General features: G+C 35.1%; 1 protein-coding gene across 1 annotated transcript in view; it reads right to left on the reverse strand.

The window, feature by feature from the left end:
- The window catches only part of ATP8B4 (ATPase phospholipid transporting 8B4 (putative)), a 71,178-nt gene extending 45,186 nt beyond the window's left edge, over positions 1-25,992 (reverse strand). The window contains exon 1 of the mRNA XM_080394690.1: positions 1-25,992. Coding sequence (XP_080250816.1) covers positions 1-115 — 115 coding nt within the window. The 5' untranslated portion in view covers positions 116-25,992.
- Between the last annotated feature and the right edge of the window lie 27 nt (positions 25,993-26,019).

Here is a 26,019-nt window from a genome sequence, read left to right on the forward strand (position 1 = left end):
TAACTTCCCAAGGGAGAACTCCCATGAAATTACGTAACTTATTTTTAGGAGTTTCACTAGCAACTTCCCCTGCAAAATAAAAACAAGATGGAGAGAGAATCCTTAGGACTAACATCCAACAAGGTCTGGGTGTAAGGGGGATTTTTTGTTGTTTTGTCTCTTCATGCTGTATCACTCCAGAATAACACTCCTCCCTCTAAACAGAAGACAAGCAAACCTTTCCATATCATAAGAATTAAGTTTGGCTAAAACTTATGAAGTGGTATTCTGTAGATACAAATATAATTATTAGATTTATTTTTATAGTGGTGGTGATGACAGGCACATTTTCTAAAGACATGGTGAAAAATTTAGCAGTTCAAATAAACAAGGGAGAGACAAAGCAAGTAAACAAAAGGTAAAAGCTGTTGTTGATGTCACAGAAATGCTGCCAAGATAAGCTACCTCAAAATTTTAGATTGCCTGTCATGAATGAATGAAGTAATACCAACATTAATCTTACAATATGAAGTAGTTATCTTACTGTCCTGTAGGGCAGGACTGATGTGGCAATCATTTCATCATTTCAGTTGTTGGGGGCTTGTAAACATGTAAGTTGAGTGTCTATGAATGAGAGTATAACAAAAGAAATATCCATAACAACTTTAAGCACCTGAATTTGTCAGGCAGGTTCTCCAAGCTCCATTTATAGCCATTAAAGAGAAGCCAGCAGACATGCAAGACTTCTGACTCACTTGCTAAAGTACCTTAAAATTTATCTCCACTGTCTTCACAAGGAAACAGAGACTTCCTAGCTTATAGCTGATTACATCAGGTGCCTAATTTAACTCATGTGAATACCTCCTAGGCTCCTTGCATTGGCTGGCTCAGAATTAAGACAGCCTTGTGCACTACAAATAAAGAACTCTAATTAAATCCACAGATAATAAAAAAGACTAATAAACAGAAAACTGCCCAATGAGATCTATATCTTTGCTTTTAAACACAGATTACACATAGCAAAGAACATGTTTCATTACTCTTTAAAGCTTAGGTTCTAGATTCACCTGATAATTGTTTTCCCCTAAAGAGAAACATCACTGTTAAGCCACCACAATCAAACAAGCCTGCTCTTGGGATCAAGTAGACAGCAGTAAGAGTGAAATGATGCTACTTGTCCTTTGAAGAATCACCTATCAATCATCTCCCTAAACTTTTTCCCTGTGAAATAGTCACAATCTCAAGACAATAAGAGGAGAAAAATGAAAAATTCACATTTCTAGTATTCTCCTTGTGATTAAGCTCCTAATTCTGTGTGCTATAAAGCCAGGCTGCATTTTCAGTGGCATTATGCTAGAACACTATTTCTCTAAATGTTTTGGCAAAAATAGAAATGATCCTCTGGCTAAATGCTGTATACCGCAGACATAAAACTGAGGCTCAAGACAAGTACAGTGCATGTTTAACCATGGAACACAGCTTGTGTTTATTTAAAGAGTGTATTGGAATGCCAGTGATTCTTTTCAGCTGTCCCATTACTTTTTCCCCCTCAACTTTTGTTTAATTTTTTCCATGGTCCTAATTAGACAATGCTCAAATTTGGAAAAACCAGCAAACATACAGTACTGTGCAGCAGATGGCAAGATATTCTAAAGATATTCCATTAGCAGCATCTTGGACATCATGTGATGTAAGACAAAAGCAAACACTTGTAGCAGCCAACTGGAATCAATTCTTCTACAGTGACAACAGAGATGGCAACCTACATCTTGCAGGAACAGAAAGCTGAGAGTGAAATCGCAGGCCACCCACATATACAGAGGTCATATAAATACAGTACCCCAAGTTTGGTCACTGGTTCCAAATTAACAAAGCATTTGTCCTTAGTTCACATACCCTGAAGGTTAAGAGTGAAGTACAATACCTAATGTCCAAACTGAACTACACTGTTTAACATAAGAGTGGTGAACTGTGTAGCTCAATACTATGTGCAATAATTGGCTGTTAAGCAATTTAAAGCTCATTTGGTTTCACCCCCAAAAAAGTATGTATTTAGTTGTGATATAATTCTTTCGTACTAAAATTGTTACTAGAGATGTCATCTAAGATCTCCCATCAGTCTGCAATATATCACACAAACATTTCTTTTCCTGGCAGATTTTTTTTCACTTAGATAAAACCCCTCTGTCATGAGCTCTATGTTTTGTGTTACCACTAGTTACTTGTTTTATTCATTACTATTTTCAATATTTTAAAGCTCATCATAAAATTTTCCTCTAGGCTGATACTTAGATTAATATATACATAATTCACATGAAATAACTGTTTAATAAGTAAATATTTCAGGAAAATTAGTAAGAACTTTTAGCGGGATGATCTGACTGATTTATTTTTAAGTTTAGTCTCTTTGATTGATACAGTCTATATAGCCCACACTTACCACCGTCAAATCTGAATATAAAGCACAAGCTTTACAGCTTTAGTTTTAGGCTCTATGCCACACCATACAGTTTTAGACATCTGCACTGGCTGGATAAATTGGCCTGTAACATCCCTATCTTTTAGATCTCCGTCTCTTCACAATCAACAAAATTCCTCTGGAGAACTACATTCAGAGATGCCACTGTGTGCACTGAATAGCCCTTTGGAAGAATCTCTTGATTTTTGCACCATGAAAGTAATCATGGAGACAAACTGGAGCTAAAATGAACATACTACTTTGATCTACTTGCTTTGACTATCTTTTACCTGTTTACCTGTGCTAGTCAACCTGTTCACATATTACTGTATTTATCTCATGTGTTTCCATTTACAGTGGCTAATTACAGTAAAAAGAAAACCAGAAGTCTTTAAACATGGAAGTGTTGCTGGATAAGACTGAGCCGCTGACTCCTCAGCAACACCAATTTTGGTAGTTACTTCGTCACAGTAAAAAAAAAAAAAAAAAAAAAAAAAAAAAAGAACCTTAAGAATTACTAACTTACTTTCTACACCAGCGTTACGTGAAAACAAATAATTTAAGATCTCAACACTAGAAGATACTATAGCGTAGTAGAATAAATGTAATGGGGTCTGTTCACAGCTACCTCAGGCTGACTGCAAGCTAGAACTCCTGAATTTTAGCCCTGTTCCTCTTAAGTGTTACATTACTAACTTATCTCACTTTTTCTTTACTCTAGATTATTCACATGTAAAATGGGTTTCCTGATTAATAGCCCCAAAGACATAGCACATAAGAAGCTAAGTCTTTTATCATAGGAAAGCAAAGAACAATGAGCTCTTCCAGGTTAGAGAATGAGATTTTAACACAGATTATAGTTTGCCCAGTCTCACCCATGTCACTTAAAATACCACAGTGACGGATGATAATAGGGCAGGGACAACACCAGGGTAGTAAGACTTACAAATAATTCCTTGCTAAATCCACACCTGAGTTTGGCCACCCTATGGTTTAATTTTTAAAAATAAGGATTTGTGTCTGAAGTCTGTGATTTCAGTTCTTCATTTTGGGAACTGTTTTAAATTAAGATGAGCATAAATACACTTCCAGTCTTGTATGCTATCAGGAGAATTGAGTGCTAAAACATGACTATTTTGTTAAACATAGACACTTTTTTTTCTCCTTTTCCATTTCATGATAAGTTGTCAAAATGACCACATGAATGTTTCCTTGTAAAGGACTCCTAAACCTTTTGCTAGCATGGAATTTAGTATTAACAGTCATGAAAATATGTAAACTTGCCATAAGTTACATAAAACAGATCACAACAGCAGTCAAAAATCAGACTTCCAGGCAAGACTGTATTAAATGTTAAGTAGCATATACTGTACTTGCATCCAGAAATAAGACCCAAGTATGTGCAGCTTCTGATATTTTTATATTACCCTTACTTGGAAAATTTGTAATGCCTATAAAATTCTATTAAGAAACTAAAGAAATGAACCCCAGTTCAGTTTAAATATTTGTTCCAGTGTTAAAAGTATTTGCAAGAGTTTAACAATCCTATAAATTATTTAGGCAAAACCATCCTTTTTTTGTTTAGTAGGCCAAAGAACCAGATTTATTCAAGATATCAATCTCACATTTTCATTGTTACTAAAAGCTTGCAAATGCACCATTACAAAAAGACCCTTTGTACTGTGCAGCATAGACTCTGTGCTTAGTAAGTCCTGAAAACAAAGCTTAAAGTTTTGGGGACTAATAATTTTATATTCTTCCCACAAAGCTTGTTTGTGAAGTCATGCATGAGTTTAGAAGTAAGTGCCATGTAATGTATAAACAGAGCCTTAAGAAACCCTCCTCTATATTCCAAGAAAGGACATAACATTCCATGAAATTCATCCCAGTTAACATGAAACAACTTCCACTAAAACACAGGAAAACAATGTTTCATTTAAGCTACAAGCATCCCCAACACAATGAAACAAAAGTGGAATGTCCATATTTGCTACCATGTATTCATAATGTAGAAGAATTGTTTTAATCTCAGATTAGTCAAAATCAAGCCCTTGTATTTATAATAAACATGTTATGAATACCATAATCCTTCAAATTACATTTAAAACTCACCTATGCACACTGTTCTCCTGCTACATCCTCCTTGACTGCTTATTAAACTGTAACAATCTCCCCATTTATCAAAATACACAAGTGAATGAAAACACAGATTAAGCAGTATGCTACGATTTTATTACATGTAAATGTAACTAGCTTCTAAAAATATGCCATAACTCCAAGTAGACTGTTTTAAGCCTAAACAGGTCCAGTTCATTTGAATGCGCTTTACAGAAACTCTTCTCTTCTAAAAGGAACAAGGGTACCAAATACATTTGTGAAGACTTCCAGTATCTTCTCCCCTTGGCACAGCTTCTGTTAGAGAAAGCCTTAACGCTGCTTCAGTTCTAGAAATATCACATAGCATTTTCACCTGCATTGGGCATTAAGTTGCTTATACTAAAAGCAAAACCCTCCTACTCATATGCAATGGGAAAGAAAAAAAAAACAAAATGCAAGTCCCAGTTTAGTCACTGGAAGAAAATCTCCTGGCCCTCCCTCCCACAACAGGTGATTACTTAGTCTCTTAAAAAAATCCAGAATCTATACCCTACAAGTAACTGGGAGGAGGGAGAATCTTATTAAAAGGAGCAGGACGCCTACAGATTTAGACAGAACTTTACAACACAAAGCCAACAAGATGCTAAAAAGTTCCTATTTCCAAGGAGTCTACAAGGAAATCAACCTCTATCACATTCCCTAATGGGTACCTTGACTTTCCCCACTCCTTCAGAGCAGGAACCTTGGCATTCTAGCCAAGACCTCCATGCTAGGAAGTAAATTTCTGTTACCCTCAGCACCCTACACATCCACTACGTTAATCTGTCCATCCAAAATACACAGTCACAATGATCTTTCTACCACAAGGACTAATTAAGCGCCAATCCAAAAGTCAAACTCATTCCATTGGCATGCACATCTATCCAGCCAAACACCACACTTCCTGCTCTTTTCCTTAGCAACTTCCAGAACAACTTTTCATTTGTCGGTAACTAATAAGAAGCAGTATTTAAGAGGGTGTCAGACTTTCCAAAAAAATCAGGTTTACAAGTGCATCTTATAATAAACTGTTGTACTACAACCAGAATCAGAATCAGTCAAGAAAAAAATCATAGAATTATATTTATGATATCCAGGAAATAACCAGGTTTTAGTTATCATGAATCAGTTTCAATTTTCATATTTATTTAAAATTTATTTCATATGTTAATGAATTTTCCATGTAGCCCAAGTACAAATAAACAAACAGGAAACTTTAAAGGATTCCTAGAAGGGGACTCAAAGGAAACTACTAACCAATAAAAATTACCATTTAAGTCTACCTTTTGCATTTCACAGTTAAAAGCAGACGCGTTTTAGAGAGTGATTTTAGGAGGGCCTAGCAAATACTTTCCATGGTCAAACTAGCGGTTCAAAAGCTATAAATGGAACTAGGAACATTGTAAAGTTAGAATTGAACAATAGGAGTTATATCATGTCCTTTTCTGGTCTCAGAGAAGGAAATTTCAAGCTCTTCAAAAAAATTATAAAACATCAATATCCCAGAGCAATGCACTGCTGAATTTTGTAAGACTCTGAATATTAAAACAGCTATTTTCTACTCAAGTAATACAACCTTGTTTTTCATTACAACTAAGTACATGAGGTAAAGTGCTGTACAACGCAGCTAGACTGGTTTTAATATGTTAAGGGTTATCTGAGGTACGTGTTCATGGCATATATGTATGTACAATGTATTAATTCATGGCATCATGAGTTTGTGTAACAGACCAGGATGAGAACTTTATGGTTCTTTCAATCAAAATATAATCTCCTAACCAAGAATTTTGATCCTACCTGAAAAAAATACATAATTTTTACAAATAAGAAACATAAAATATTTATTGTGGACAAGAAGTGATATACTACAGAGGGATGTAGTGTAACTGTACTCCAGTATAATGTATTCCATGTATATAAAATTAATAATTTAAAATTAGTACTGTATTATCTGGAAAATATTGGAAGTGTCATATCTTCTGTAGAAAACAAAATGACAAAGTATCCGTTGGCTCAGTGATAAAACTGATGGCTACTACCCTGACCTCAGCAATTGGTTCTCTTTAAAGTTAAAAGCATTCCAAATTTGAGTAATAAATATTCCTAGTGTTAAATATTGTTACAGTGAAAGGTCACCAAACATTCCAGAAAGCAGTTTCAAGACTATATAATATATAACAAATATAAGAGTATAACCTAGACTCCTGAGACATTCCAAAACTTTAACTAAAAATTAAAATTCCTTGTTTGCACTGTTTCTCTACAAAATACTAGAGATAATATAACTGAACGAAGAGGCCAAAATATTAACAAAAATATTGCTTAAATGTTTGAAGTTAAAGAATAATAAAAACCTCTGTGTTGACAGAGCAATAGAGATCATATTTCAAAATACACTTATAATGCTAAAAGACTCTTCAGAACAGTGAAAGCTGATGGGTTTCTTTCTTATTTCTTCTCAGGTCCGCACAGTTATAACTCCAGAGTGCTTCAAGGAGCTGCACTTGAGTCAAGGGAAGGTTGCTTCCATTTATTAATGGAAAGCAAATGAGTGGAATTAAAGCTGAGGACAATGGGAAGAAACAGAAAGTGTGAAAATTCCTCAATTTTATTGTCCTCCAGGATTGATGGGGGGTGGGGGGGTGGGGTAAATCCCTTCATCAGGTCAGCCTAATTGATTTTTAACTGGTCTGTAGACTACAGTATTGTTTTTTACAAAAACTTAATAGGTTTTTAAAACATGGTTTGATAGTTTAACATAATATGAAATACTGACAAAATAATAAAACCAAATACAATACCCTAGGATGTAAGAGTATTAGTTCTTTAGCAGTGTTTTCAAGCAATAATTCTTAAGCTTCGCAATAAAAAAAAAGTAGTTTTTAATATTTAGAATCATTCATCCCTTCACTCCAAGTCATAAAATGAAAACAAACCAGACAGAAAACAAGGAGGGAAGGGAAGAAAAGTAAGCTGAAAATTCTGACAATAAACAAATACTTGCAAGTGTAACTGTGTGGCCAAAAACTAGCATCAGTATTACCAATTTACCACCCTGATTTTGTCATGTGCATAATAGAGGTATCATATTAATAAATGATTGCTTTAACATAGAGGCACATTTGATCAGATCTTCAGTCTTTTAGACCTGTTTAAGGTAGATCCATACAAATTAGCAAGTTTCTACACATCCATGTAGCACTCTAAACTGTAGGACCTTAAATTTTATCCAGATCATATTGGTGTTTGATCACACTATCTTCCTTTGCCACAAGTACTACAATATAAAAATTTAGTAATGTCGCTAACTCTTACATTCATCCATTTTTCATTCCATAATTATGTAAAAGAAAACACTGACAATCAACAATGTTTTAAGTTACAGATAATTATTTAAACTTGAAGCGGTATAAAAAAATAACTATAGTTAAAATACAAAATGGTTGCTTAAGATCATCCACTGAGGTTGGCAGTGTGCTCATTTATTAACCAGCCTTCTTTAAAGGAAGATATAAAATTTTGTTTTTTCTTATTGATAACATAAGCATTTACCTTTTCCCACAAGATTCCTCAGTGATTCATATAGGCTAAAACAGTCTTTGACAAACCACTGCATGCATGAGTACAGAGCAAAAACAGCGATTGACAGAGAAAAGAAATGAAAACAAGCAAAGCATTGTGAAAGATGTAGATAAAGGAAATGAAAGCAGAAATGAGACAATGGGCTCTTTTTCACTTCCTTGAAAAATATTTCCTGTTGCCAGCATTTGCAATGATCTATGTTGGCATTCACCGTCATGGAGAAAAAAAAAAAAAAAAAGACCTGTTCATTGATAAATACTACTTTAACTTGAAGAACTGAAATAAAGTGGAAGCCTATTGACACTTTCACCCAAAGGCACAGTGGGTATAACAATGCAGCTTTGAGGGGTTCTTTAATGTCAAGTAGAGGAGCATGTCACCTATCTTGTTTCCTGAAATGAATAAGAGTTAGAGTACTTCTTTGTAACAGAAATGTAGCAGTACTGAGCTACCGGAGTCAGTTTCAGAACAAAAATACTTAAGGCAGACAAGTTTGCTTTGCTTTTAGCTTAAATTCTTATTTACTTGTTTTATGGACTGAAAAAACAGTTTAGGTATTTGTATAACTGTGAAATATGTTCTGCACTATCAATGTACTAGGTCATTTGGCTTAGACATGCACAATACTTCCCTTTAATACTGATCCAAGTACATGTTGTTCTGGAAAGAGTTCAATAGCAGCATTTTCATCTAGAGCCAGAATGCACTTGTTTTCCATTTCTATTGTCTTCTGTACTTTATCTTAAGTGGGGAAATGTGTATTAGTTGCAGCATATTTAACTTAATTTTATTTAGTTTTACAGGTGCACTAATGCATTTGGATAATCTTTAAAGAAAACAGTTGTAGGAAATGTAATTATCTTCAGTATTATTTCTCCAGATAATCTGTAGAACAAAGCTTAGGTCAAGATAGAAGTTGATCAAGATGGAAGGTTTAATCTTTACTAGCAATCTAAATGGAATCTTAGATCCACACTCTTCAGTTTTATATCCCAAACAAATGCTATATATCATAGTTCACTCATGTCTAAATGACACTGCCTGCAAAATCTACTGTTTATCTACTAAGTATGAAATCAACAATTAAAGAGTACTGATTGAAACAAAAGCTTGGCTACCAAGTTGTGTTCAACAGAAAAATTAGGCACAATCTTGTTCCACTTAATCAGTATGAAGACATACTGAATTGTGGACTGCCTTCCTTGGAAGTAATAAGTTACCACAAAACTTGACAGGCAAAATTCAAAAGGAACCAAAAAGCATTATTAAAAACCACAGCTACTTGCTAGCAACCGGTATCTGACATCCTGTGAAACAGTCAGATAAGTCAAAGTTGTGGTTCCATATTTAGTATTGAAATTATTTTCTTATGGATGGGAGAGGGGAGGGGAGACAGCTCTTAAGTAAAGAAACAGTGTCTGCTTCACACTACAGTAACACATTTTGATTTACAAAACCTTGCTTTCCATTTCTAAAGAATCTAGCTTGAGGAAGATTTATTTTTTTTAATTACATTACTAGTAAACCAGTCTGACCCTTCTGTAAAATAAACACAATGCTAGAACTTTTTAATGTGACTTTCCACTTATAAAAAAGAGCTTTCTCTTTCAAGGGCTTTTAAACAGTGGAAGGAATCAATATAAAACCTTTCCATGCACAAATTCAGTGTTACAGCTATAAGAGGCAAAACACGATCACGCAAGTAATCTCTTCATGATGTGGCAATGATGCCTTTTGAATACAGAAGTTTCAAAGTGTGAAACTCACTTCCATAAAACAAACACGGTTTTATATGTGCAAGTATTTCACATGGCAATACCACATGCCTTAAGTTCACAGTTAAAAGCATGTGCTCCTGTACATATGTTTGGGTGCTCATATATTCATCTTCTAGCTACAGTGACTTTTTACAGGAAGTATCATATAACTTGTGCATCAAATTAAAAATTGATTTACATATCAAAACATATCTAAACCCAACATTGAGTTGTAACAGCTTGCTTCTATACAGTATTCTGTAGGACTTCTGATATTTCAGTCTCTCTAGCTGACAAAACTAAGTGTCTCGCGTTATTGGAAGTCTCTTCATTTTTTTGAAACTGTAAATATTCATTTGGAGATGAGCAAGCCTGGACTTGAGCACATTTCATATGAACGGTTGCATGGACCACTACTTTTGTGCTTTTTCCCATTTACACACACTTTTGTCAGAAGTCACCTAACTAATATTTTCAGCAAGTTTGGCAGGGATGAGGAGAAAATTACAAGGTAGGCACCAAGCAGGTATTTGTACATTAAGCTTTTGTTAACAAGGAAACTGTTTGTAAATAATGTGGCTTCAACACAAAGATGTCCAAGTCTAAAGTTTATTGTGAAACCCATTTCATAACATCTTATTTTCCCTTTATAACATAAAATTCCACAGAAGAGTCTGCCTGGAAAGTACTGCATCACTAAAGCATCCACATTGTCTGAGAATAGAGTCAGACACAGCAGCTTAAATAAACAGAAAAATCAGTATTCTTACATGTGAAATACCAAATACTTTGAGTTTTTCCACACAGGAAATTAATAGGCTCTTGAATAAGACACTCATAGCTCAACACAAACCATCCATTACTTTTGGTAAGGGACAGCACAATACAGTGCCAAGTAGAGATATCTTAACTGCTAACGTGCTGACCCATATTTAGAAGCAGCAAAGTTAAATTAGTCAAATGACCTGCACAGGCTGGTTAGCCTATCTGCACCGTGCTGTGTACAGATACCCTTCATCACAGCCTCTGAAGTTTCATTTCTCTCATCTGGTCTGATTTTCAGAAGCTTCTTTATACTTCCCGCCACTGAAAACTCTAAGCAAATTGGTTTTCAGTAAGCACTATTTTACACCATGTCCTTTTAAATCATTAAGAACTATATATGTACTAGACATCCACAGGCCTTTAGAAAGGCATATATATATAGAAAGACATATATAGACATAACATATATATAGAAAGGCATATATAGACATAAATAGGCCTTTAGAAATCTACTTAAACACTGTGACCCCTGAATAGTAAAGACTTTTGTTCATAATAAAAATAGTATTTTTCCTTGATTAGTTTGGCAAACTTACTGAATAACCTTTGGCACCATATAACTCTGACTGCTTTGTAGTTATAACTCTGGGGCACTAACTATTTCCAAAAGATTCTCAATTGTCATTCTGCTCCATTCCTAAATGTAACAGAACGAAAACTGACTATAAGCACTTCCTTTTCCACAGGGGTTATACAATATGTTCAAATAAATTAAACTGGAAAGTTCTGTAACAAACATCTGATGCATTCCAATAGTTTTATTGCTTTTAACTAGCTGCATATATGTTAAATATATGCAGCAGACCAATTTTTTAATCTTTCATCTGTTTATAGCCTAAATAACACTACTATTTATTCCAGCCAAGATTCTATTCAAGCCAAGATTCTACTAAAAAGTAGCAGTAAGCAAGGTACAACTTCATGAATGTCTATAAAATTCTAATGTTCCAGTATCTAAACAGAAAATTAAAAGGGCGCAGAATGATCTTTTATTCCTTTTCTGGTAAAAAAATAAAAAGCCTTCAAGCACTTTATATGGGCCTATTTTCATTCACATTATGAATACAATTCCTCCTATTGCTTTGAACAAACCTATTCTAATAGAGCAAAAGCAGGATCCAAATTTACAAAAGAAAGCATCAGTTTCATAAGACAGAACAGTTTTCTCCTAAGTTTCCAAGACGGGCTGTATTTTCTGTGTTTTATTATTAATTCCCCTAAGATATCTGGGGCACATCAACCTCCTACAAATCATTAAAATAGGTCCTCCATTCCAAAAGAAACAGGAAAAGCAGTAGGAGACAGTACCAGTGATATTCTGTCCATGATAAAGCTGTTCTTTTCATTCCTCCTATAGCATGACCAGACAGTCTAAAGCTGTCATGGAGTTGGAGTGAAAACATAACAGTTGATGTGAAAATGAAAAATAAGTGTTGATGTCTCACGAACTAAGAATTTGGATCAAAGAGTACCCAAAAGTATTAGCAAAGTTGTCTGTATATCATCAAGATTCCTATGAGCAGATCCTCAGCTGGAGATCTGCCCCCTACACTTCATCCTGTGTACCAAGCAGATTTGTGCAATGATTCTGTCTCCCCAAACCACTATCTTCCCTACAGTCATACTGAAAAAAATGCATAGCAGTAAACGCTAACCTATGCCAAAGAAATTATGGCAAATCAAATGCCTTACTATATAAATGCCAATCAAAACAGGCCTGGTGTTACCAGGCATCCAGGTCCTACACAAGAGCAAGGAACTTAATGGTTTTTGCAGAACAGGAATACTTAAAGGCAGCTGAACAACTTGGACCTTTCAGTTTGAAACAGGACAAGTCAGGAAAGTATTGGCATCTGGTATTAGTACAAGAGCACCTATTCTGTATGCAATAAGTGCCAAAGAATGCAACACTCAAAAGGTCTGCAAATGGTCATTTTTGAGACCGAAAAAAAGTCTAGAAGAATTATAAAATAGCAGTAGAATAAAACACTTCAAAACACAATTTAAGTTTTGCCAGTTAAGTAATCAATTCCAGACTGAATCCTCTCACCTTTCCTCATTTCTTTCTAATGCCAGATGCCCTTTAACAGGCAGTCTACAATGTTTCTGGCTTTGAGATCATCAACAAGACATTACTTCAGCTTTCCTTTTTTGTGCATACTTTTATAGTCAGAAAAGTGTGAGCTACATATTTTGAATATTTATGTTTTAAGACAAAATAAATATAAAATAAAATTACTCATAGCATATCAGAAGATATACGGGAGATGCTTACAGAATTATATTCAAAACTCTCAATAATACTTACCTCTTGAAGAAAAGCTTTTAATCCAAAGTGATAAAGGGAGACAAATTTCAATTATGCTATAGTTGTAAAAAAAAAAATCTAACAAGAACAAAAAACCCCAAATTCAATGCTAGTAAATGTATGCACAAACTGCAACATAATCAAATTCTTATATTTTAGGGTTCTTAAATGATTGAGAGAAAGCCATGAAAAAAGCCTTAAAGGTATTTAAATGATTTTTTTTTAATTCAATGTTTTTCAAAAACATTTTTTAATAACAGAAGCATTCAGTTAAACTGATATGAATCACCCTTTATTCAACATAATACCCTCAGTATGACCATCGTTAGGCAAAACCAAAGGAAAGTTCCATGAACACTGAGAAGAACAACACCCCTGTAATCTGAATTTGTTTGTTGGGTATGTTGTAAAGCTGGGGAAACATGTTTGTAAGGAAAAGAACCACAGGTATTATTAAGCTACTGTATATTCCATTGTGAGCAGAATACTGGGGAAAATAAATCAGCAGTAAGTTAGCTGTGCAGTACAAAGATCATCCTCTTGTCCCTGAAGTATGACAGTGATGCCAGACATCACCAATATGCACCACAACTTACATCCAATATTGCAAAACTGCTCAGTCAAAACAAGCATTTGCTAATATATGTGTGTATCTGAACGAAATCAACCCTCCATGTGTAGCCTACAGCACAAAATTTGGAATGCAAAAATCATAGCAAATTTTTCCATTGTCTTTCCTAGATATATTTTTGGCATGGTCCTTTTTTTGTAGAATCTAGCTCTGCCCTTTATATACAGCATTTATTGTGAAAAATCATGCAAAATATACAACTGTTCTGACAACCGAGTTAATATACTTCTCACTTATTTTTCTAGCCTGTTACGAAGTCCACCAAAAAACACGCAAACATCACTTTCATACTAAATTATGTGCTTCTTTTGTAAATGTTTCCCAGAAGTTTTACATGCGTATTAAAAAGAAACGCAAATTATGAACCAAAAATACCAAAAAAAACCCTACAACTTCCTCTTTATCAACCGAAAAACTTTGGTCATGAAAAGAGAAACACTTACCCCAGTCAGGGGTTCTCAGAGACATGCTATGCCCCATTACTCGGGTGAATTCTTTCCCATGTTGAGCATATTAGGGTGAAGTGAACCAGGTGTCACACCTCAGGTCTGTCTCCAAAGCAAAAGTTGAAAACAAGGAGATCCGAAGAAGATTCTGAAAGGCTCTGAAGGACAATGCAAGTAGAGCACACACGTACAACCATCTTAAAGGATTCCTGTAACTAGTAAGTTTCATTTTTATCTTTAAGCGGTTGTACACATGGCCTGTGACTGACATCAAAGAAATAACCCCCACATTGTCAAAATTATTTCAAGTGGGTTTGAGTCCTCCATGTTAACAGAAACTGCTGAACTACTTTTCCAAAGACAAAACTATTTCTGTGCATCTCTGTCATTATGATGCCTTATAAAATGTGCACGACCTCCAGCAGGCTTTTCTTCAGATGTAAAAAATGCACACGTATTTTCTTTGGTATTATCAGTGATGTAGCTTTATTTACTTAATTCTATTCTGATCACAGCAGATCTCATGGTCTTATGACAGATTTTGATTCAGTCATTGAATGAAATGAAGACTGAGACCACCAGTGTTCAGGGTACCTGATAATGGGAACACAGTCCTGCAGCGGCAGGACTCACTCATACCAATTCTAGATGTTTCACATGAAATCTAATGCCCAAATGAACTTAACTCAGTAACCTCACAAAGTATTTTGGTTCTTCAAGAAGAGTACTTTGTTCTGCTAACATTTCCAGGCCATTGTAAAATTAAAATTTCTCTTAAGTTATCTTGATTTGAAACCAAAGATGACCAGAAACAGGAATCCTGAAAATCAGGAATTATGAAGCCATTCCCTTTCTGCGAAGCCAAAAAATCATCATTATTTTTAACTTTAATTGTGCAAACTGAGACACTATTGCTGTTAGTCTGTGATTAGTCTCCTTCTTGGCATTACATTGAGATGTCTGCTGCAAGAGTAGAGAATTGGCAATATAAAACATCACCAATTCTGCTTTGGTTCTACCTTTCTGAATCTATACAGAGACACCCTCACCAGTAAGGCACCAAAAATGCACTGCCAAGTATAAACTGGTTCAAACCCTGTGAAAGTGTACAGAGGGACAGGATAACATAAAAAGAGCTCCTGTAAGAATCTCTGGTCATTTTAACAGCCAAGCGCCAGTTCACCTTTCAAACATACAGGCACAGTAACTCACTTCATTCCTCACAAGAGGAGAAAGACAGATTAGAAAGGGAGCCTCACTCTCAGATGCTCACTTATCTACCATAACCCTGGGACAGATACAAAACAGATTATGAGAATCAAAATTAATCCATGTATGATCATAAATTCATATCCATATCAAATAGATGTCCATTGCTAATAACATTGTATATGGATAGAATAAAACTTGCTCACAGTGAAAGTGGAAGAGTTGTACACCTCCACATAGCACCCTTCCATCAGCAACAACCGGGTGCCACTCAGAAGGCGAAATCCAAAGAAATTGATGATTATGTTCTCTCACTGAGAACACCCTTACCATAAGGAAGTTGTTCAAATGAATGAGTACAGAGCCATCTCAAACTACCAAGCATCAAATCCACAATGCTTGCTCTTAAAGGAGGCCTTTGTGTCCTGATGAGTAAAAGAAGAGTCAGGAGCCAATCTAAACTGAACCTTTTGTCAGAAAATAAAATGTAATCACTTCATCTGCAGTAGTTCACTTCAGCTGTTAACGAATAAGGTTAAAATAGAAGCTAAGGTCTTACCTTTTCAATAGTAACAGCTAGTTGGTCTGTGCAATGATTCTATTGCTGATTTCCAGAAAGTTTCAGGGACCTACATTATATCATCTTTGCTGAGTATGAAGCCCACTAGTAGCATTCCTCTGTTACGTGGTCATTTTCCATGATAAAACACACTCACCTGTGCCACAGTTTTCCAACAGTTAAATTTTATAAGTAGTACTATCATTTTTGTTATTGTTCTACAAGACATGAAATAAATAAAATCATGAAGTTCTGGTTTTGTCTAAATAGCGCTCTACATAGGAAAGAAGTCTGTGTTGAATGTCTGGGCAGATGCACTTACAGCATAAATGCATACGGACAGATACTCAAATATATTCACTTATAGAACTGCTTTTGAAGATTGAGAACTACCCACATCATTTACTATATAAGGATAGTGGATCTAAGTTCTGTATTATTCAGTTTTCAAACTATTTAATAACAGAATCTGTTGCTAATGAAAAAGCGAATATGTTGCCATTTTTGTCAAATCTGTCAGATGTTTGAGGAACACTCAAAAAGAAAAGTACAAGAATAGAATCTGTCTGTAATATTCTTCCCAGTAAGGATCCTATTTATTCAAATTTCACTTGTATGATGCAAAGGATATAATTGTAATTATGACTGCATACAAAATTAAAAAGTGACTGGACTGCTTTTCATTACTGCTATGCATGACTTACATGTGTCAATAATAACGGCAGCATGATTTCAACGTGGTGTGCCATGCAAAGACATTTTAAGAGAAGATTTGAACTAGAACTGCTAGCATCTGTTTATAAGCAAAACTTTTGCAAATAGAGTAGAGTTGAAGTCAGGAATTTTGATCTCACTTATCTGGTTATGACTAACTGCATTGATGGATGCTCTGTCTGGTGCATGTGGTATACAAGTGATGAAAGATTAAGGGCAAGACATCAGAGAGGACAGGGGGAAAAATGCTGAGCATCAAGCAGTCCATCTGCTTTGGCCATACAACAGATACTATCAAGTAACTAAGAGGCCAAATTTTAGTCTGCTTCAGCAATTGGGTCATCTAAAGAGCAGTTTCAAATTCTACACATGTATATTCAGGGCTTCTGTGAATTCTTTTTGGGTACATTGTTTCACTTAAAACACCGCAAGACAAAAACAGGAGTTCTGGTTTATGTTTAAGCCCAGGCTTCTTAAATATCACTTAAGGGTGTTGTTTTATATCTGACTTAAGGAATACAAATAAATACTTTGTTGACTATGACTTTAATCCTGTGTAATCAGGGATCTAATCCTGTGAGTTTTATCTTCCTCAATTTAAAAGTGTATATATAAATGTACAAATATAACAGCTAATATCAATGTTTTTATTTACTATATCTTTCAGAGACCAGTAACACTCATGACACACCAAAGTCACTGAGAATCCAGGACAGCTGAAAAAGGACTGGTGACATGATCTCTTTCAAAAAGCTTGCTATGCAGTTCTAAGGAGTTCCTGCTTTGGAGCACACTGAAATACCTGAATTTAAGTACCTCTACTGCAGGGATTTCTACATATGACAAGATATGTACACAATCAAGAAGATTAGCAACAGCCCATAAATAAAAAAGAATAGTATTTGGGATAGTATTTTTGGATTTTGGGATAGTATTTGCCTTTCTCTATATAACAGTATGTGAGAAAAGATATAAACTCTTGAGGTTAGCAGCAGTCATCTTGTTATTCTTAAGTGGAACACAGTTTTATCCTATAGAAGTTGCACATTTCTAGAAGAATTTTCACGCATTTTTACCTAGCTTGGTTAAAAAAAAAAAACAAACAAACAAACAGGAAATTAACCAGATAATTGAGTTTTAACAATAAAATGTGTTCTGTATGGATTCCAGAATTTTCAGACCTTCAATTTTGGTTTAGTGTAAGGATTTTCAATACAGTAATTAGAAACAAAGTAAATTCATTATCTGCAATTCACAATTCCAGTTATCTTTGTGTAAAACTCCACGTAGTCTTTTATTCCGAACAACCTGTGTTATTTTGATATAATATCAGTCAACATGTACTTCTCAGTTTGCTCAAATATTATGAAAAACCTGTAGCAGAACAGAAAACTGAACCCGGCCTTACAACTTCCAGGTTCCAGTACTAATCACTGGACAGTTTGCCACCCTTTCTATAAAACTTCCACACAGATACACATTAATTTTTTTTTTTTTTGTTAGATGAGAACCACCACATAAGCAACAAGGTAAGAATTCACACCTCCTCAAATTCAATCTCATTTCTTTGGTTTTACCACTACATTACACTTGCTAAGGTGGGTATTATATCACATCTGTGTTTGTGATACTCATTTTGCTAGGAATTCATTAACTGCTTAATAAAATTATATTAAAGGAGCATTTAGCTTAGAAAGCCAAGCACTAACAGCTACATTGCTGTGTATACAGAACAAAATCAGGATGGTTTTAGCTTCTAGAAGGGAATAAGGTAAGGCAATACAAAGAGCACAGGAAAATACAGTAGCTCCATGGGACCACATCCGTACACAATGACATTGAGTGTTGCCTTAATCATTCTGTTCAAGTCTAGTACTGTCATACAGAAATGACTAAACTACAAGATCTTGAATTCTAATCATATCAAGCTAGTTCTTAGCACAATTTTTTTCTAAACTTGTTGAAAAGTAAAACTGAGAAAATACCACTTGACATTTCAAGTATATAACTCAGCAGTATAAAATGCAAATAAACAAACAGTTATTAGACTTTGGTAAAATAATCGTATAGTTAAAAATTATATCCTCAGCTGCAATATTGCTTTCTTTTCACCAATGAATACTTCAGATTGTAGTCATTCACCTGGTTATCACTTTTATGGCAAAACTACAACATTAAACATTAAAATAAGTGAGCATCAGCATCCGCAAAACATTTAAGGAATATATAGCATTTTCATTAAAGAAATTGTCTTGCCACAACATCCCGTCTTCTGAGATTAAAAGAGTTCATTCTGAAGGTAAACCGAATGGCATTAAGTATTCTATGAAATTATTTAGCATTTTTCAGATCATTAAAAAGCGTATCTAATTTGAATTAACATACAAACAACTGCAAACTATTGTTCAAAGTATCTAAGTCTGGAACCAGTCTCAAATGCTGCTGCAGCTTCCACAATTCAATGTACATTCAGTTAGGATTAATAAATTGTTTGTAGTCCTTCATCTAGTTTCCAACAAAAAAAAAAAGTTAATTACCTGTCTATACTTACTTTAATGTTTATAAATATTCTAAGTGGTGATCCAAATTTACAAGGTATTTGGAACACACCTCAAATTTTCTATAAAAAAATACACTTACTCCACATATTTTCCAAAGTACAGTTTACACTACTACCTAAAAACCTCTTGCCATTCCTCAGAAGCGGTTTTCCGCTGATCAAGCAGCCCAGTTACAGGTTAAAAGGCTAAATCCTGTAATTATTCAGGCTATAAGCCTATTTTCTGAACAAATATACTGTTACATTTAAGTTTGAAGAAGCTTGTCCAGCATTCCTGGGTTTGAACTCTTTGGCTATGGTAAGCTCTTTCCATTTCTAACACACTTCCTGTCAATACTTATTTTATTTTTAAAAAAAAATCATCTTATCCCAACATCCAATAACCACTGCATTTTTATTACTTTCTTTGAAGCCAGCACAGGTAAAATTATTTATTTTTGAGATAACGTTTGCTAAAACAAGTTGGTTTTTTCCCCATGCCCAAAGTGATCTATTACTGTCAATCTTTCCACATTCTATCACATATCAATGAAATGGAAAGCAATCCAGCTTTTCAAATCAAATGTCTTCCTTTAAATAAACCATACAAAGACAATGGCTTCCTTTAGTTCATTGCTTTTCTATTTAACTGGGTCTCTTCAAAATCAATGGCTCAAACTCCCCATGAATACTTTGTATGTGATGTGTCAGAAAACTTGTCTTTGACATAATTTTAAAAATAGTGCTTGTTTACAGTTTTTTGGATAACATTTTACTAGTGACTTTAAGTAAAGCCTTAAACTAGAAACTTTGGCAACAGCAGTGAGATCAGCAATCCTGCTGCAGTATTTCTTTTAGAATCCAGCCTTATGGCTGTCAGCTCAGAAGAATGCTCTGTGAAGTGGTTTGTCATTTGTAGTCATTTAACAACACTTACACAGCATCTCCATAGATAATAGAGACATAACCAACTTCAGTATTTCGATGTGTATATTTTCCCTGCCTCCTGCATATAAAACAATGTTCCTGCTTCCACTTACCCATGCACTCCTCTGTGTACATTGAAAGGTCCTAAGGGAAGTCTACATTATAGATTTAGTTCAGTATTTAGTTTTCACACTGAAATAATCATGTTAGACACATTAAGCTCTATGATAATGAGCTACAAGCGAGATAAATACATCGGTGACTACGCAGCACTGATACCACAGCAGCTGCAGTTGCAAAAGAGAGGGAGCTTACTTCAGTTTCCTGTCAAGTACATCACATTAGCATGTTCTAAGCCAACATAACATTTACGTAGTTGGCACTGAAAGTTGAGTTCTGTTTAGGTAACTATGGTAGCTGAATTTCTATACTGAACAGTAAACTTTTTAAAATAAACTGTGACTTTGGAGACAAGACTTTTTCATGAAATTCATGCGCATCTACATTGTCTGTAAGGATACAAGCACAGCAGACAAGTGCTTCTGGGTTTAATTTTAGGCATTCTGAGCTCTACATTGCCACAGCCAATCTCCTACTTTCACATATTTTGTTTAGATTTGTTTACACTATACCTTTGAGACCGCAACTCCTAACTACTTGTATTGCTGTCAAGAGTAATTATTTTATCTCTCATTGTGGGCACAACAGACTTGCCTGCACTGCAGAGAAAGCACAAATTCTCCATTAACATGGGAGAATGGACACGAGATTTTTTTCTTCCCCCTGATCTTATATGTTTGATTTTTTTTAACTGTTTTTCAGAGGTATTCAAGGGCAAACAAGGGAAAAACAAGCTCAGTTGCTAGAAATTTTTCCATCATTTTTAAAAATTGGAGCAAATTAGAGTTATCTGTTTATATGAAGTCCAGAAAGCTCCATTATGATCATGTAGTGCAAACATGGCCAGTTTGCGCTTCTTGAGCCACATGCAACCTTCAAACAGTTCAAGTGAAGCTCTAATAACAGGGCTAAATCACACAACTACCATGTGGCTGCCATGAGTTACTGAATAATCCAACCTACGGTTCTTAGCTATCATCCAGAAAATAAATATACTATACATCTCTCCCATCAGCTGATAGAAAAAATAACAAAAGAGAAAAGCTCTTTGATATCCTTGAATAAAAGTATGCATGAAGTATTTTCATGTCATTTCATAACATTATTGAAAATATTTACTTTATCATCTTCTGTAATACTTTTTTAAAGTATTCTCTTTTTTAAAATACTTATAATACCACTTTCATTTCATTGGGTTACCTGAGGACAGGGACCACTCAACTTCTTGCCCTGTGTCCATCTCCACACACTGCCCGACTACCAAACATGGCATTTTTCAGTTCTGAAATTTTTTTTTTTTTTTTTTTTTTTTAGGACAAAGTACTTTCGCCTGTACATCACTTTGATTTTCCCTGCTTCTCAAATCTTCTCAGAGTTAACTTGGCACAAGTACAACCACATACCAGAAAGATTCACTATATATTCAGTCATCTATAAATTACTTTTGAATGCCTATATATCCTGAACATAGAAATATTTCTCTTCATTTAAGCTACTGAATTAACTGACATGGATATAAAATGCAGATCAAGATTTGTTCAGAAAGAAAAATATCATCAAAATCAATTTTAGAAAAAAATGAGTTGTATATCACCTAGAAAACTGGAAGAAAAAAAAGCATTTATTTGGCATGTAAATCAGTTATGTCAGTTTAAATATTTAAAGTCATGAGTTTAGCATTATGACTATTTTGTAATTATTTCTTAATATGCCAACATAAGTGTGTCTGTAGCTAAGAAAAAAAAACAGCTGCAATTCTAACTGATTCGAGTTTCATTTAAAAAAATAGTATCGGAATGCTGCATATTACCTACATCTTATTGTCAGCACGAGATTTTTTGAGTGGTGAAATATATATAGGCTTGGAAAAAAGATACTTACACTCCTTATTTGAGCTTAACACTTTCATTCCAAACCATTGTAATTACAATGAAGGCTTCCTGCTTTTCCCAGCAGATGTCACTGCAAGGCAGGTAGAGAGATGGCACATATGTTGAAAGATCTGGGAAGTGCAGCACAAGCCGCACAGGCTCACTTGCCCATACAAAAAGGCACTTTGTGGTTCATTTAAATTCCGTATAACAAGATAAAGCTATCAATTCTAGTTCGTAAGAAAGTATGAGATACTTGAAAAATAAAACTTCTTTCCATTTCCTTTTAGATGTACATTTTTCTTACTAAGCTAGTACACATTATCCGCACCATTATAATTTTAAGGCTTTTTTTTTTTTCCTCTCAAAAGAAGTCCTTTCAAGTCCAAGCCATAAAAATAAAAAAACTCGTTAAGTTACTCACAAATCCTTTTAAAGTACCTATTAGAAACAAATAAACAGAAAGGTTGATCTCTTCCAATTCTTGCAAAAGTGTCTGTTACAAAATTCAAAAGCATCATCTAAGCTATCACTATGAAAAGTAAATGAGACACAGAAGCCCTGAACAAATTGTTACATTCCCCTGGTGGGGCACCAGCACATGTCTCCAAGGGTAACACTCTGTATTCTTGGTTTAGAAACTTTGTAATACATCTGGATCTGAGCTGCCAAATCGTGTTTTGTCACGCATTTTACATGTATGACTGTCCTGGTTTTGGCTGGGAGACAGTTTACTTCTTAGTAGCTGGCACAGTGCTGTGTTTTGGATTTAGCAAGAGAATTATGTTGATAACACACTGGTGGTTTAGTTGTTGCTAAGTAGGGCTTACTCTAAATAAACGACTTTTCAAGTCTCCCGTGTTCTGCCAGAGAGCAGGTGCACAAGAAGCTGGGAGGGAGCAGAGCCAGGACAGCTGACCCGAGCCAGCCAAAGGGATATTCCATACCATAGAACATGCTCAGTGTATAAACTGGGGGGAGTTTGTCACGAGCTGCCTATCTCTGCTTGGGGACTAGCTGGGCATCTGTCAGCAAGTGGTAAGCTATTGTATTGTGCATAACTTGGGGTTTTTTCTTCGCTTCTCCCCTCCCGCCCCCGATTTAATTCCTCTTTCTTTCTCTCTCTCCTTTTCATTGCAATTGTTGTTATTCTATTAATTATATTTCACTTTATTTCCATTATTAAACTGTTCTGTCTCAACCCATGATTTTTACCTTTTTCCAGTTCTCCTCCCCATTCCACCAGGGCAGGGGGGAAGGGAGCAAGCAGCTGCATGGCACTTAGTTGCTGCCTGGCGTTAAACCACAAGGACTTTCCTTTGTCAAACTCCATAGGCTTTAAAACATTTTTCTATCCCATGTCTCTTCCATAAAGGATGTTGAGATAAGTTCACATGCATAAAGTTTTGTTTGCACAGTCCCTGAACTGACACCATACATTGGCCATAAAGTTACAGGACAAGAAGAGGGGATGGCATGACAACACAACAAAGCAGTCTGCCCTCAGGCCAGCTGGCAAGGGAAGCAACGGGAGTTTTCAAACAAGTGTCCTCCCTCTGGTACATTCTCCAGTGCAGCAGGAGACAGTCACTGTCACAATTACAGTTTTGACCACACCTTTCCCTACTACTATAGGCTTTTCCTCAGGACCCACTTGATCTCCCTACCTGATGTTCTTGTTGATTACACTGTTAGCACAGACTGAAGCATACATCATTCAAGCAGGAGGTTTGCATGTTGCCTGGTTGCTAAGCTTCATCTGTGTATGTTATTAAACAATACTTACTGGAAATTTAAATTGCTTATCTGCAGCATTATACCCACTGACCATTCAGGCTAAAAGAAACAGTAAAGGTGCAAACATGCAGCAGTAGTGGCTTCACAAAAAAAAAAACGGAGAAAACATACGATGAGAGGAGAAAAAAACTTCCTTACATGGATAAAGACAATTTATCTGATGGTAAAGCAACTTACCCAAAGAGCTGCTGAAAATCAGAATATGCATGAAATATGTGACTTTCAAAACCTCAGAGCACTCCTATTTTGGAAACCATTTCTAAAAGTCAACTATAGTTGGCATTTTTTAATAATGCTTTCTACTCTCCATTTTAAGTATTTTATATAAAATTACACTAGTAAATACCTGCTTTAAATTACCCTCAGATAATGCAATGCATAATACAAAGAAGCAACAAAGAAGTTTCTAAATTACTCCAAAACATATTTAATATTTTTTTATCAGAGGTGTATATTTTAGACAAGCATTGAGAGATATAAGGGAATCTGAAGCTGGGAGACTAAGTATCCACTCGCTCTATAACAAACCTAAACCATAGGCATATACTCCGGGTAGGCGCTCTTGCAATAGCTTTGTATCAGCTATTTACTCCCCTCCTCCTCTATTCAATGTCATTCTAATAGATAGAAGTCATGTGATTGATGGAGCAGGTCTTAAGCTCCTCTTTAAAAGCAAGTACATGAAAATATTTTAATTACTTAAATCTCCCTGTTTTCACTTTTTTCAAGATTATTTCCTTCTTTTGTAAACACAGAGGCAATATTCCAGATTGAAAATTTAAATCAACAAATGGAGGATAACACATTTATAGGAATTCAAAAGTAAAATCATGACTACTAGTGACTTTACAAGCTGAAAGTATTCTAGCTTTCAAATCTCAAAGTCTAGAACAGAGTCTTTAGCATTGCAAATAGTTTAAAAAGCATTCTTAAAGTGAAAAATAATTTGATCAGCAGACAATAATTTGAGGAACAAATGCATACAGCAATTCTTTCACATGTGCTTCCACAGCAGGACTCCACAAGCTTCACACAAATACACTTTGAACAGTTACATTCTGTGCAAAGTAGGCATTTTTCCTAGATTGGCTGCCAGGGCTCTGTCCATCTCCCACTAAAGCTGGTAGAATTTTTCAAATTAATTCTCAGGGAGGTAACTGATCCCCTACTGAGAAGCTGGTTCTATTAGAAAAAAAAGTTTACAAGCAACACAGCAACTATAATTCTACAGATTTGGACCTTAACTCTCAACCTTTTCCCGGGTGTGGTAAAGGTAATATAGCCAACGGCTGGTTTGGATATACATGCAAGCTATTCCTCAGCCTCTCATTTTAATTAAACTTGTAAGCAACTATGGCTTATCCAGCTTTGGAGTTCAATGAAGTGAATTTAGAACTTGGAAGGGGTATGGCAGAATCTGATCCCTAGTTCTCTTAAGTGAAAGTGAAGATCACTGCAAGAAAATCACAGCCTCTAACAGCTTTGAGAGAGGCTGAGAAAATAAAATCAAAAAAGTGAAGAAAGAGTGTTAAGTGAGTAAAACACATACACTGCATGTCTTAAGGAAAAATATTTCTACTGAGATCTCTCATTTCATAGAAAATTGGAAAAATAAGAACAGAATATTTAATTTTAGAAAGCATTTGTTCAAGAGCCAGATCAACTTAGAATATTCTGAGTAAAAGAATTAATCTTCAGAAAGAATCATCTTCAAATCTATTTAATCAATAGTCACTTTCAGTCTTTTCAATGTATGAGAGAGAATCACCACTTAAGTCTCACGAGGGTAACTCCCCAGTCACGATTTACATGAACTAACACACTTTAAGGATTCTTTCTGGACATCATCACTAAAATTACTAACAGTGTAGTCACACATGGCTGACTACACCAGCTTGCTTCAGAAGATTACCACTCTGGACTTTAAACTGTGGTTTATGCGAAAGCTAAGTTTAATTTATATGTTATCTCAAGAGTTCTGATTTTGTATAACTTTTTTCCTTCAGGGGATTAATGTCCTTTGAGATCAATTTAGATGTTGTATGGTTTCTTTCTTTGAAAGGCAGAGACTGACAAGAATTTCCTAACTAAAGAACCCATCTTACTCAAGAGAACAGAGATGTATAGCAGAGATAAAATTATCAATGCATTAATAAAATCC

The sequence above is a fragment of the Falco punctatus genome, assembly GCF_963210335.1.
Source record: "Falco punctatus genome assembly, chromosome: 7".
Classification (NCBI taxonomy): Eukaryota; Metazoa; Chordata; class Aves; order Falconiformes; family Falconidae; genus Falco; species Falco punctatus.